The sequence below is a fragment of the Chelon labrosus genome (genome assembly GCF_963514085.1).
Source record: "Chelon labrosus genome assembly, chromosome: 3".
Classification (NCBI taxonomy): domain Eukaryota; kingdom Metazoa; phylum Chordata; class Actinopteri; order Mugiliformes; family Mugilidae; genus Chelon; species Chelon labrosus.
In genome coordinates this window covers 5677327-5691407 of record NC_140339.1, presented here as the reverse complement: position 1 = coordinate 5691407, position 14081 = coordinate 5677327, and the positions used below count along the sequence as shown (strand labels likewise).

Below are 14081 nucleotides of genomic sequence, written 5' to 3'. Positions count from 1 at the left end.
TGCTCTGTCCACAGTCACAGTGTGAAAGCAGCAGAATAATGTGGCTTATTATGTGGAACATCTTTTTTTAATGGCCTGTTCTTTGGCCTGAGGTCACGCAGAGATGTGGCCGGGTGGAGAACCGCAGGCACTGCCCCTTTAACCAGCTCTCCTCCCCGTCTCTCCCACCGTGTTTGCTCTCTTCCCCATTTCGCTGCTTTGTTTTCATTGTCGCTCCTCCGATCATGGCTGCTCATTCTACCGAAGAACCGTTCCCCTTCCACGGGCTGCTCCCCAAAAAAGAAACCGGCGCCGCCTCTTACCTCGCCAGGTTCCCCGAGTACGATGGCCGAGGGGTGCTTATCGCTATCCTCGACACCGGCGTGGATCCCGGGGCCCCCGGCATGCAGGTAAATCTGACCGGCTGCCTCGTGTTAGCTAGTTGGTGGAAGCTAGCATGAAGCTAAAGGCCCGACTCATTCACACAGACCGGTGCACCGTTACTCAACGGGTGACAGCTAGCTTGCTAGCATGCTAGCACCCGCAGAAAAAAACACACAAAAACAGTGACAGTTAGCTTCACAGCTTTTGTGACAACCAAATCAACACAAAGTACCTAATGACGTGTACAATCTCCTGTTGTTAAATTGTGTTTCTGCGCTAACCCCGTGGACCGTTAAAATACTTAACGGTAGCTAGTAAGCTAGCATGATAGCATTGGAGCTAACAGCTGAACGTGTCCCGACTCAAGTTCCTTCAGCCTTCGCTTTGATCCCAGTTTGGCTTGTCAGTCGTTTAGCTTCTCAACTACTGTGACCATGTTTTCCATTAGCAAGCCAAACAAACCTGCAGTGAGTGTTAAATTAACTGCCCAGTCACACAGCTATAAAGTTAGTTAGCTAGCTACACAATACTAAGTAGGCTAATAAAAACCTGCTAAATATCTCTATATTTATGTCTGTGTATCTTGGTTAGACAGCACATCCTCATGCTGCTGTAACGTCAGCCATTTATTTTTAATCTGTCACCTTGCTTCATTGGAACCTTAGAGGGCAGAGACTGAATCTGACTCCTTCAGCGTGGGTAAACAAATCTGTGTGGAGGGTTACATTGCTGTTACAGGACACTGGAAGTATATTCACTCTTCAGGATCGTTTATGCATCGCTCAGATTCAAAACGACAGCGTTGTGAATTATTTAGTTTCAAGTCTGCAGCCCCCTCCGCTGTCAGGAGTTGAAGAAGTTACAGAATGTGTGTCTGTCTGAATACCCCGTGATTGATTGTGCCTCCTGGACTTTTGTCTCTCCAGATCACAACAGAGGGGAAGCCAAAGATTGTCGACATCATTGACACAACAGGCAGCGGTGACGTGAACATGAGCACCGTGACAGAACCCAAAGACGGGACGATCGCCGGCCTCTCCGGGAGGACGCTTAAGGTTGGCGACGCCGTTTAACATCCAGTCTGACAAAACACAAAGGAGTGAAAGAGCAGCCGTCGCGTGTTCTATTACAGGCGTTGTCCTACATCTTGAAAGTCATTTTTGTGGTGATATGTCTCACACTGTGGCTTTTTATGTCTTCCAGATCCCTCCTGCCTGGGTCAATCCATCGGGGAAGTATCGCATTGGAGTTAAAAATGGCTATGAGTTCTTCCCTAAGGCTCTTAAAGAAAGAATACAGGTGGGAAGATGTGACATTACTCTTAATAGGTCTGTCAGAGTTATTATTTTTTTTTAAATTGTAGTGCTCAGCTGACCTGTGCACAGATTTAACAACAGCATGGACATAAAAACATCAAAACACCCTGTGCATCGGTCTAGTTTAAGGACACTTTACATTATTTTTCACATTACAGGTAACACACTTAATAAAAATATAGGCAATCAATGAGGAAACACTGCTGCAGTGTTATTTATTCTGTCCTAGTGAATTTAATTAATCAACAGGTACCTTGAAATATACAGCACATACTTGTTTCACATCTGCTGCCATCTTCCTCTTGTTTTTTTCCTTCCAGAAAGAGCGAAAGGAGAAGATGTGGGACCCGCCGCACAGAGCAGCGCTTGCCGAGGTGTCCCGCAAGACAGAAGAGTTTGACCTCGCGCATCCGACGCCCTCACAGGTCCGACCCACAGCCTGCAGCTCTTGGTGTTTCACTGCGGTTGCTGTTTGCAGGAAAGTGCTCTTCTTTTAATCTGATTTCTCTTCCCACTAACGTTTACCTCGCTTCCTCATGACCAGATTGAGAAGCTGCAGAAGGAAGAGCTGCAGAGTCAGTCAGAGCTGCTGGCATCGTTAGAAAAGAAGTACAGTGACCCCGGGCCTGTATATGACTGCGTGCTTTGGCATGACGGTGTCGCATGGAAGTAAGTCTTTATACTTAACTCTTCACTATCTTCCACTGTTTGGCAATATTATATCTGCTGTTCACACCGTATGTTATCGTTTGTTCTCTTTAGGGCTGTAGTCGACACTTCAGAGTGCGGAGAACTGTCCCAGTGCACTGTGCTGAGCTCGTACAAAGAGACACAAGAGTATGCAACGCTAGGAAACGCCGAGATGCTTAACTACTCGGTTAATATTTATGATGAGGGAAACACACTCTGCATCGTCACCAGTGGAGGTGAGCTGCCTCAAAGCATGAAATCCACCTCGTCTAACACTCCGTATGATTCGGTTCACGCAAATAGATGCTCTGTGTACACGGAGTTATCGCTGATTCTGCAATTAAGGCTGCATAATGCCACCTCTCGCACTGTTTATTAAGGTCCACGGTGTATTCTTGTGTGCTTTTAAAGGGGCTCATGGGACACACGTAGCAAGCATTGCAGCGGGTTACTTCCCAGAGGAACCAGAGCGTAACGGCGTGGCCCCTGGTGCTCAGATTCTGGCTCTGAAGATTGGAGACACCCGCCTCAGCACCATGGAAACAGGCACAGGGCTCATACGCGCGGTATGATCCTCAACATTTTTATCAAACGTACATTAAATAACAGTCACATATAAGTTATTAAAGTCTGTTTATTCTTTCTATCTCTGTGTCACTTTAAGATGATCGAAGTAATCAACTACAAGTGTGACCTGGTAAACTACAGCTATGGGGAAGCCACTCACTGGCCCAATTCAGGGTAAGAGATTGTTTCGTTGTCCCAGTTGTTGCAAATTGAGGTTGCACCCTGTTACTGATTGTCAGTGTCGTTTTGCATTTCAGGAGGATCTGCGAGGTTATCACAGAAGCTGTGCAGAAGCACAATGTCATTTTTGTTTCGAGTGCAGGAAACAACGGCCCCTGTCTCTCCACAGTCGGCTGCCCGGGAGGAACCACCGGCAGCGTCATAGGTGCGTTGGTTGAACTGGGGAGAAATCAAACGTGTATTTTATTTTAGACTTTTAATCAAGTCTTTTCTTTTCTATTTTGTAGAAAAATATTGTTTTCTTTATGTAGCTGTGTACACACGTGGCTGTAGAAATACAATCTGGACACTTGTGATGTTAAAAAATGCAGATGTAGCTTAATTTCTGCTCCCGTCTTTCCGCAGGAGTTGGAGCGTATGTGACCCCAGACATGATGGTGGCAGAGTATTCCCTGAGGGAGAAGCTGCCTCCCAACCAGTACACCTGGTCATCCAGGGGTCCCAGCACCGACGGCGCCCTGGGCGTCAGCATCAGTGCCCCCGGCGGCGCCATCGCTTCTGTACCCAACTGGACCCTTCGTGGCACCCAGCTGATGAACGGCACGTCCATGTCATCCCCTAATGCCTGTGGAGGGATAGCACTCGTCCTCTCAGGTGCGTCCAGGGTCGTCGACTCTAGATGTGGGACTATATTGCATGTGTGTGTATGTTAAGGCACATCAGATGCTAATTTGTGATTTATATGTGATAAAAGGATTGAAGCAGAACGAGATCAATCCTTCTGTTCCTGCTGTGAGGAGAGCGCTGGAAAACACAGCTCTGAAGGTTGATGACATTGAGGTGTTTGCACAGGGCCACGGAATAATCCAGGTAAGTTCACTATAGCTGCTCTCTCATATATTTATTTCTTTTTGCCAGTACCATCCACTAATCTGCTTCTCTTTCTTCTTAGGTGGACAAGGCATTAGACTACCTCACTCAGCATGCCTCTTTACCCACAAGCCACCTAGGCTTCTCGGTGAGTGTGGGATCACAGCGAGGCATCTACCTCAGGGACTCAGCCCACGTTCTTGCACCTTCAGATCACGGAGTAGGAATCGAGCCCATCTTTCCGGAGAACACAGGTACTTGATAACAAAATCAAACAAAAGCATTCTCCAACACTTTATTGTTTTAAAATGCTTTCATCTGTCATCCGTCTTCTTCATCCGTCACAGGAAACTCTGAGCGGATCTCCTTGCAGCTACACTTGGCGCTCACGTGCGCCGCCCCGTGGGTCCAGTGCCCCTCCCATCTAGAGCTGATGAACCAGTGTCGTCATGTCAATGTCCGCATCGACCCCGTGGGGCTGAGAGAGGGAGTGCACTATACAGAGGTAGGGGGGAAAACACAGAGATAAGAAAGAAAGGGCTGCAATCTTTCTTCTGTGCGTGTTAATGTTTGCTGGGAATGTGGCTTTTCCTTTTTTAGGTGTGTGGCTACGATACAGCAGCACCCAGCTGTGGTCCCCTATTCAGAGTTCCTATCACAGTTATTATCCCTGCCAAGTAAGTTCCCATATCAAATGAGCATATATCTAATCTAAGACGTTTATGAAAATGTCTGACAGCTCTGTCTCTCTCGCTTCTGACAGAGTGACAGATTGTCGTAATCAGGAGGTGTGTTTCACAGACGTCCACTTCAGACCAGGACAGATCAGACGCCACTTCATCACCGTTCCCCGGGGAGCCTCGTGGGCAGGTCAGTGTCGCTCTCTTGCGGTAGACGGCTGTGCATCACCTAAATGTGACACTTTCAATGTTTTTAATCCTCAGCTTCCTTGCCTCTTCCTCCCACACGTTCTGGTTTCACCTCCTGCTTTTCGCGTACGCTCCGCCCACCACCCTGTTTTCCCGTTTTTCACTTCTGTTCTCGTCTCTCTCCTGCAGAGATCACGCTGACCTCTCACTCGGGAGACGTGTCGTCAAAGTTTGTCCTTCACGCGGTGCACCTGGTGAAACAGAAGGCCTACAGAGCTAACGAATTCTACAAGTTCTCCTCGCTGCTGGAAAGAGGCTCGCTAACTGAGGCTTTCCCCGTCCTGGTATATATGTAATTTATGCATTTATTTGACTTGAAACTGTGATGGAAGTCGTTTGCTGCATACATTTTTTGTTTTATCCTCTCTCCAGTCGGGTAGAGTGGTAGAGTTTTGCATTGCGCGCTGGTGGGCAAGCCTGGGCGACGTCACGGTCGACTACAGCATCGCTTTCCACGGACTGAACATTTCTCCTTCACCCCTGCATATAGTAAGAAGAGCACAAAGATCACAGCAACATCAGAAACCACGCTCCAAGCCAGACAGTATCGCTTCTCTTCTGTTTGTGACTCTCATTTGTCTTCGGCTCAGCATGCCTCGGAGGGAGTGACGAGTTTCGATGTGTCGTCGCCTCTGAGATACGAGGAGGTGTCCCCCACTATCACCCTCAAGTCGTGGGTTCAGCCTCTGAGGTTAGCGCACAGGCTCGCGCACACTTTGTTCTTTAACAGCGATGAAGTTCTCAGTTTGATCCCTCTTCTCGTCGTTGTTGTTGTTGTTTTTTCCTGCTGCAGGCCCTTGAGTTCAAAGATAAAAGCCTTGGGAATGAGGGACGTTCTGCCTAATAACAGACAACTCTATGAGATTGTCCTCACCTACAGCTTTCACCAGGTACGGCCAAAACATATTAAAAGAAAACAGGGATTCTGTTTTTCTATTTGTATTATTCTCTATTTTTTTTAATCTTTTATCTGTCTTCAGCCCAAGAGTGGAGAGGTTACACCCAGCTGCCCGATGCTGTGTGAGCTGCTGTATGAGTCAGAGTTTGACAGTCAGCTCTGGATGCTGTTTGATCAGAACAAGAGACTGCTGGGCTCAGGGGACGCCTACCCACACCAGGTACCATGAAGATGTTTCTCCCCTAGGGTTGCACATTTCATTAATTCCCAGATACTCTCTCATATCTGGAGCTGGTTGGATTCTGTGTTCCCGAGCTTACACGCCTCCCTTCGCTCTGTTTTATCTCCAGTATTCTCTGAAGCTGGAGAAGGGGGACTACACCGTGCGTCTGCAGGTCCGCCACGAGCAGTCGAGCGAGCTGGAGCGCCTCAAGGACCTGCCGTTTGTCGTTTCCCACCGTCTGTCCACCACGCTCAGTCTGGACGTCTACGAGTCGCACCGCTCTGCCCTCATGTCCAAGAAGAAAGCGAACTCTGTCACCTTGTGCCCGGGTGCCACGCAGCCGTTCTACGTCACAGCCCTGCCAGACGACAAGTGAGTCACAGTAGAGGAAGGCACAACAGAAAGGAATGATGCGCAAAACAAAAAGTCTTACTTGCAGTAATAGCATGACTCCCTCATCAGAATAGATGTTGAGACACTCAACCCCCCAAATATTCCAGTTCAACTCCACTATTTCATTCTTTGTTTTTGAAAGAAATCATCAGATGTGTAATTTTGAGACTCTGTCCTCTCTGTTACTCTCCGTCTTTCTTTTTTCTCAACTCACTTTTTCAGGATCCCTAAGGGGACGAGTCCAGGATGTTATCTCTCCGGCTCTCTCGTCGTGCCCAAGAGCGAGTATGGCAAGAAAGCTGTGAGTGGCTCTGTTACTTTTTAAAGTCTACGCTTTAGACGTTGGGAGAGCAATGGTCAGTCCTCATCAGGACCCAAATCGTTGCTGGTTTCCACCCTTACCTAATCAGTGGTTGAATTATTGTGTTTACATGGACACCAGTACCTTGGTTATGAGGCTTATCTCGGTTATGATCATATTCTGGATATGCCATCCCCAGCAGGATGCAGCCTGACACAGACACACACACAAAAACGCTTTAGGAACAACTAAAAAAACATGAAGAACAGCACAAGGTGTTGACCTGGCCTCCAAATTCACTAGATCCCAAACTGACTAAGTGTTTGTGAGATGATCCACAGAGTCACCACAGGACACCCTCAGAAGGTCCATGTCCATTCTCTGAGGAGTCACAACTGTTTTAGAGGCACAAGGGAGAGGTACACAATATTAGGAGGGTGGTCATAATGTTGCGCCTGATTGGTGTATGCTGACAAGTAGATATAGTTCTGTCATTACTGAAATTAGTGCTGGGTATTGACCTCAGTTCACAGGGTCCTGATTCGATTTGATTCAATATAAAGTCCTTTAGAGATATTTCTGATATTTTCAAATTCAGACCTAACGTGGACACAACTCTGCAGAAGTGAGTTACTCTCACTGCCAGCATGATTCTGTTAAGTTACTTAGCTGAAGGCACACCTGCATAGGCGTCAACTGTCAGAAACTGTGATAAGGGTTGTATAATGTGTATACATGCAACGTTATTCCGGTTTCTTTTGGAAGTTCACAAAACTAGGAAAAAGTGCTTATCCAGGTTTCTGAAATCAGGATATGACATTTGTACAAACACTTAAAGTTTCTTCCTGTTAACAGGGAGTTGTTCCTTACCACTTGTCGCCTCAATACTTTTTCGGGACTTTCAGGCTCCAGGTTCTGTAAAGAGCCTGGATGCAATATAAATAAAACCAAAATGAAAAACTCGATCATAACCGGGATACTCATGTCTTTGTAAACCTGTTATCAGTCTATCATAATAAATCGGGTTACTTTCACCTGCCATTCCTTTTTTTCTGCTTAATGATCTGAAAGTGCATCCTTTCCAGAAATATTTGCGGTCCTGAAGACGAGACTAGACCTGTGCTTGTCTGCTCTTTATCTTTTGTCCTTTTTAAAAAACTCTCTCAAGTTCAGCTCTCACTACCTTCAGGCTCAGACTAGTCAGTCACTTATACAACTGACTGCAGCCTTTTTAGTTAATGCATGACTTTGTTTTTCCTCTTTCTCATTCATTTGCCTTTGATGGGTCAAACTGAAACTTCTTCTGAACCATCTTTTCTCTGTTGGCCTTCAGAGCAGATAAAATATTAGTCGAGGCACTGATTAGTGAGCAAATGCTGCTTAACTTTGGGCCAAAAATTCCAAATTAAATAAGAATAATATCTGTAAAATCTACTGTTAGAAACAATGCAATGGCAAATGTTTTATTTCCTGGGCTTTTTTATTTTTATTTTTTATTTCTTCTTGAGGTGCAAGTTCTCATCTATACATCTCTATAAAGCAAAATATCTTCAGACCTCAGCATTTACAGATCAACATCTTTTCATCTTGTTACTGTTTGAGCCCTATGCACACACACACACACACACACACACACACACACACACACAGTAGTTTTACTCCAGTATTAACTGATTCTGATGGACGTGCAACCCAAGATAGGAATCTGAGCTTCTCTGCAACAAGGATTACACCTCTGTTTAGCATTGTACCATGTGTGTGTTCAGTAGGCTACAGGTAGGTGGATGAACGGGGTTAAAGGATAAAATGAAGACTGAGAGAATCCTTTTTGGTGTGTTTGTGTTGTCTCCTCCTTACTGTTTGTCATTCTGACCACCAGGGGCAGGCCTCTGCAAAACGACAAGGAAAGTTTAAAAAGGTACTGGATGAGCTAAAAAAACAAAAAACAAAAAAAAACACTGTACAACAGAGCGTCCACTGCTCTCCTACTGCCTGGAAATGGCTTATTCTTTACCTTATGACAGGATTTGTCACATCCACATTAATCATGTCAAAGCATGTTGATATTTCTGTACTCGTAATATGTCGTAATATTTATTTTGACTAAGCAGTCAAAAATTTTCTGGTGGTCAGTACAATTTATAATATATAATATGCACTGATAACGAGTACAACTTTTATAACTGGGTGTTAAAGCTGTTTTTAAAACTGATTTAAACAGAGTTAGCCACATGGGGTGTGGTGTCCTAGGACACGACACTGGTAGGAAGAGGGTGAGCATTTGGGATGCTGCTGCAGAGTAGAAAGAAAAAAGGAGCTTGTGGATTTTGTCGACCGCATCGCTTAATGTTTTTAATGTGTGTCCGCGCAGGATGTTGCTCCCGTCATCTACCACTTAATCCCTGCTCCCAACAAGACTAAGAATGGAGGGAAGGAGAAGGACAAGGAGGGGGACAAGGAGAAAGATGTGAAGGAGGAGTTCGCGGAAGCCATGAGAGATTTGAAGATTCAGTGGATGACAAAGTGAGAGCGCGTCTGTTTTCGTTCAGCAAACACGTTGTGAGCTTTGCGATTTTTTTTTTGTTTTTTGTTTTTTCTCACTTGACAATCTGTCACGTGTGCTGCTCAGGTTGGACTCCAGCTCCATCTATGACGAACTGATGGAAACCTTTGCAGATTATCTCCCGCTGCACGTGCAAAGACTTCACCAGCTGGACTCAGAAAAGGTGAGGGCGTGCACCAGATGGAGGAAGATGGAAGGAAACCTCAGGAGCACTGACTTATGTTTGTTTCAGAGTTGAGAATCTAATAATATTTTGTGCTTGCTTGTGTTAAGGAGCGAGTAAAACGTCTGAAGGACGTGGTGTCGGCTGCAGACATCGTCATCTCCCACATCGACCAAACAGCCTTGGCCGTTTACCTCACCATGAAGACAGACCCACGGCCAGATGCCGCCTCCATCAAGACGTAAGTTGGCACCGAAGACTAGTTTCATTAGTAGAAACTTCTTATTAGGCATTTTTGTAGGAAATTGTTAAACTAAGGTAAGGAGACCCTTAGATCCTGGAACATCTCACCTTGTAATCAGTTTAGTTTCTATTTGACAGCCTTTACAATCCCCAGTCTCTTTAAAACAACAAGAAAATCTCCTCTTTTCCCCGTGTGAATAAAACTTTGTGAACTGATGAACCTTGAAAACCTGATCTCTGATTGTGTCTCCACGTCTTGTGTTTCAGCGACATGGAGAAGCAGAAGTCATCTCTGCTCGACGCCCTGTGCAGGAAGGGCTGCGCTCTGGCGGACCAGCTCCTGCTGCCCCCCGCGTCCCCGGACGTCGCCGGCGCTCTCGCCACCGGACATGCGGCAGCAGCAGAGGAGTCCGTGGAGCAGGTTTCCAGCAGTTCAGACGACACCAACGTGGCTAAAGCCCTGACGGATACGTTCTGGGAGGTGCAGAAGTGGGCGGAGCTAACGGACTCCAAGGTGAGCAAGATGTTGTTTTATTATAGGTGTTTGCTGGAGTCAGGCTGTAGGTATATGTTTGTGACCCTGGTTTTTGTCTGGTGTGTCACGTTGCGTGGTCACTAGTCAGAACCCTGACAGCTTAGACAACCAGTGCATGAAAATAAGCAAAATGACAAAGTTCAAAAGGCTTCATCTAATGTGTACATTTAAATACATGAATATTTTGTGTAACTTTTAGTCTCAGACACCAGCGACGTGAGGTGACGTCACTGTCAGCATTTGTTGGTGGTAGCTCTTTGATGTCAGTTTGGTGTGTCCTTACTAGGGACGTCCCGATCAGTATCTTGCTGTTCCAGGTCGCTATCAGGCTTCAGCCAAGTCCAATCTTTTGTTATTTATTTTAAGTCTGACGTAAACCAAAACCACTTTCCAGTAGCAGCAAAAACTTCTTCTGTTTTAGTGGTCGTTGGCAAGCGTCAGAGCTTGATCGGGACATCCCTAGTTCCTGTCTTTATGAGCTGCTGTTAGTATTCTGGTTGGCTATGTTTGCGTGGGAAATTAAAAGCATAAGGCTGTCAGTAGTCCCCTCAAAAAAATTATGTATTCTTATTTCTCATTTCTCTTGCTGCCAGCCCCAAGGACACTAGTTCCTGCTGAAGACGTGAATCTTTATAAAACAACCAATGAATAAGATAATCTTTTTTTCAAAACAGGCTAAATATTTTGTTTTTGGGTACTGTAGTTTAAAACACACAAAAGTAAATAGTGAAGTTGTTGATTATAATTGTTTTCTGGAGGTTTAAATTGCTGGGGTCAACTTGATCCCAGCATAAAAGGTGTTGAAGGTAACGGGAGGGTTAACCCACTGATGATTTGTTGCTGTAATGTGGGTTTACAGCAGCAGGATGGCGCCCGTGTTCATGGTAACGAAGGAACCTGACAACCTAATGCAACAGTGCGCAGTGGAATCAATTCATTGATGATTTGATCTTTTCATGAGATGCTTTCTTTTGTCCGTTATTAATATATTATGCAGTTAAACAAAAAGAAGTCTTCTTCTTGCTTTTTTTTGGCAGCTTCGAACACTAGGAAACGAAGATGGATAAGTCATTTTGACGCTACAAGGATGTGGTTTTAGTTCATGGCAGACCTGAAATAATTATCTACAAAAGATCTAGCTTGGCGGAAGCCTGATTCGATCATTTTAAAAGATTTCTGGGGAGGTGCATGTCAGCTACGTCGCTGTCACCGTAGTCTAAACTGGCTGTTAAGGACCACAGTTTTTTGACGGTTGCACCAAAATCCAATGTGCTTTCCTCTTGTTTCTCCGCCGATAATGTGCAATATGTAGTTGCAGTAAGGCTTTGTACTAATTCAGTGAATGTTAAGCTCATACATTTTGCTTTTCAGGTGTTAATGTTTTCATACAAGCACGCTCTGGTGAACAAGATGTACGGCCGAGCCTTAAAATACGCCTCAAAGATGGTGGAGGAGAAGCCCAGCAAAGAGAACATGAAGAACTGCATCCAGGTACGAGACGTTCAATCTAAAAGTCTTCTCACTGCTTCGTCTCCAAAAGAAAAACAAAACTTTAATTTCCACTTTCCTCGTGTTTCAGCTCATGCGTCACCTTCAGTGGACGCACTGCGCCACCTTCAGCGAGAACTGGCTCCCGGTCATGTACCCTGCAGACTACACACCTTTCTAGGCACACATACACACACACACACATGCATGGGCAGCATGACCACACACACACACGGTCCATTACTTTGATATCATGTCCCTCGGGGTCACATTGTCCATGAATCTGACCCACCAGCTGCCTCCCGAGATCCGTTTGTGTTTTCCAAATGTGAGTGTGAGACGACAAAATAAAGGACCACATAAAAATGGTTGGAAGTCCAAGGCGAGGGAAAGGTTACCTTTAAATATCAGGTCGGGGGCATCGCAGCTGTTGGTTTGATGCCGCCGACACAAAAACTAAACTGTAGCTCGTCTTAGTTCGGTGTTGTCCTTTATTTTGTCGTCAATTACATTTTCATGGAGGCTTTCCCATGCCCCCCATCCTCCACTATCCCGACTCCATATCACATGAATAACCTCATTCTCTTGTGTAAATACTGTAAAAAGGACCAGTGTGGACTCTAGGGGTGCGATTCCCAAGTCTGTGACCCCATCTACTCAAAAAGAAAAAAAGAAAAAAGAAAGACAGAAAGACATGCTGCTGCACGATACGAAGGCGCACAGAGTCTGCCTGATCCCTGAATTAAAAGGGAACCTTTGGACTGATCTTAATCTCCTCTTTCTTCTTCTTCATTATTATTGTTATTATTATTATTATTATTGTTTTTTAATTGTTCCAGCCAGGCCGGGTTGATAAAGCTCACATTTCTCATACCACAAAAACAGTACTGAGGTGCCTTTCTACATGTACCTTACCTTTTATCTGATGGGACGGAGAACGGCGGCGGCGAGGGGTTTTTGACCTCGGGAAGCTGCAGGTTCAGTAGCGTCCGGTCCGCGCCGTCAACCTCCAGGGTCAAATGCGGCTTCACAGCTCACACCGGCAGCGTGACGTGTCCTCCAGAAGGCCGCCTGCCCGAGCAGCGCATGCGACTACCATCTACCAGACCTCACCAACGCAAACGATGCAGATGTGGGTAGCAGCAGCAGCAGCAGCAGCAGCAGCAGCAGCAGCAGGACGTTCAGGATCAGATTTCTTTACGGATGTTTCCGTGCAGCGCTCAGAATGTTGTACTTGCACACAGTGTCATAAAATGATGTACATACACACGTAACATACGGAATATTAAGATGCAATAGGTATATAATACAAATATTATTCTAATCGATGTATTTTGCATATATGCATGTCTGTTAGATTTAAGAGGATAAACAAAAAAAACTAAGTTTTATGTGAAAGCAGATTTTAGTTTTTGTTTCGTTTTGACTGATTTTTAATCTGAGATGAGAAGCTGACAATATCCACTGGTGTTATTTCCACGAGTGTGTGTTTGTGAATGACTTTACGTGTACATGTGTGCATATTTTTCTTGTCCGTGAACATTTTTTTTTCTGCCCCCCATCCGACTGAAACTGAAACGACAGCGTTGTTCTCGCTTTAAAGGACCACACCAGAGTTTCTGTTTGTTTTATCACATTTTACGACAAATCACATACATCGGCTATTCCTATGACATATTATGGTTTGAATTCATAGGAAGCTGTTTGTTTTCATTTGTCTTTACAAGATGATAGGCTTTTGAAACGTGTGAAGTTTAATACATTTATATTTCACACGGCGCCTATGGCCTGATATCTCCGCTATCAGCTAATCTAGACTCAAACAAATAAAAAAAGAGCTGACTACAAGGATTTGTTAAGCTCACTTCCTTGAAACCCCTCGGCCCCGGATGCATTTCATTTTCAAACTAGTCAACTAGTCTCAACTTTGGTCTTGGCACAGCTCTTTTGTCATTTAGCAAGAGGCTGTACGCAACAAAACTTCCCCAAGACCTGCAAAGAGGCTTGTAAAATCATTATTTCCCCTTTTAAGCCTGTTTTCATGTTGAAATGCTTTTTTTTACTTGGTCATAAAAATGTTTAAGATGATACGTGATTTAGCTGATGGCACAAACACTGGTACGGTCCTTTAAAACATTTGGCTTGAACTGTTTAAGAAAATCTGTTGTTGTTGTTGTTTTTTTGCATAAGATTTAATTACATTATTTTTTATGTCTTTACATTTCACATTTACTTTTTTCCCTTTTTAAATTCATAAAATTGTGTGTAAGTGTTTTGAGCTTAATTATTAAATAATGATTTTTCCACGATTCGGTCGATAGGAGGAAAGAGATGGATGTGGAAGGTCCACACACACACA

General features: G+C 44.8%; 1 protein-coding gene across 2 annotated transcripts; it reads left to right on the top strand.

Moving 5' to 3' along the window:
• The first annotated feature begins 181 nt into the window (after positions 1–181).
• On the top strand, positions 182–12488 carry tpp2 (tripeptidyl peptidase 2). 2 transcript variants are annotated; one of them, XM_084541418.1, is made up of 29 exons: positions 182–389; positions 1290–1418; positions 1567–1662; positions 2000–2104; positions 2224–2348; positions 2442–2605; positions 2781–2935; positions 3034–3110; positions 3194–3321; positions 3522–3770; positions 3871–3986; positions 4069–4240; positions 4334–4491; positions 4587–4663; positions 4750–4856; positions 5045–5199; positions 5288–5404; positions 5506–5606; positions 5709–5805; positions 5896–6033; positions 6164–6408; positions 6652–6730; positions 8610–8648; positions 9102–9253; positions 9360–9456; positions 9567–9697; positions 9967–10213; positions 11606–11725; positions 11814–12488. In XM_084541418.1, the coding sequence occupies exons 1-29, from the start codon at positions 225–227 to the stop codon at positions 11901–11903; spliced, it is 3831 nt and encodes a 1276-aa protein (XP_084397544.1). In that variant the 5' UTR covers positions 182–224; the 3' UTR covers positions 11904–12488. The 2 variants fall into 2 exon arrangements, with proteins under 2 accessions (XP_084397544.1, XP_084397545.1); XM_084541419.1 differs by lacking the exon at positions 8610–8648.
• The last annotated feature ends 1593 nt before the right edge of the window (positions 12489–14081 follow it).

Bases quoted from the DNA above. Each gene is read 5' to 3' on its own strand.
- tpp2 (XM_084541418.1), top strand. From the start codon at position 225: ATGGCTGCTCATTCTACCGAAGAACCGTTCCCCTTCCACGGGCTGCTC. The intron at 390-1,289 runs GTAAATCTGACC...TTGTCTCTCCAG, and splicing joins CCGGGGCCCCCGGCATGCAG to ATCACAACAGAGGGGAAGCC. The intron at 3,111-3,193 runs GTAAGAGATTGT...TTTGCATTTCAG, and splicing joins ACTCACTGGCCCAATTCAGG to GAGGATCTGCGAGGTTATCA.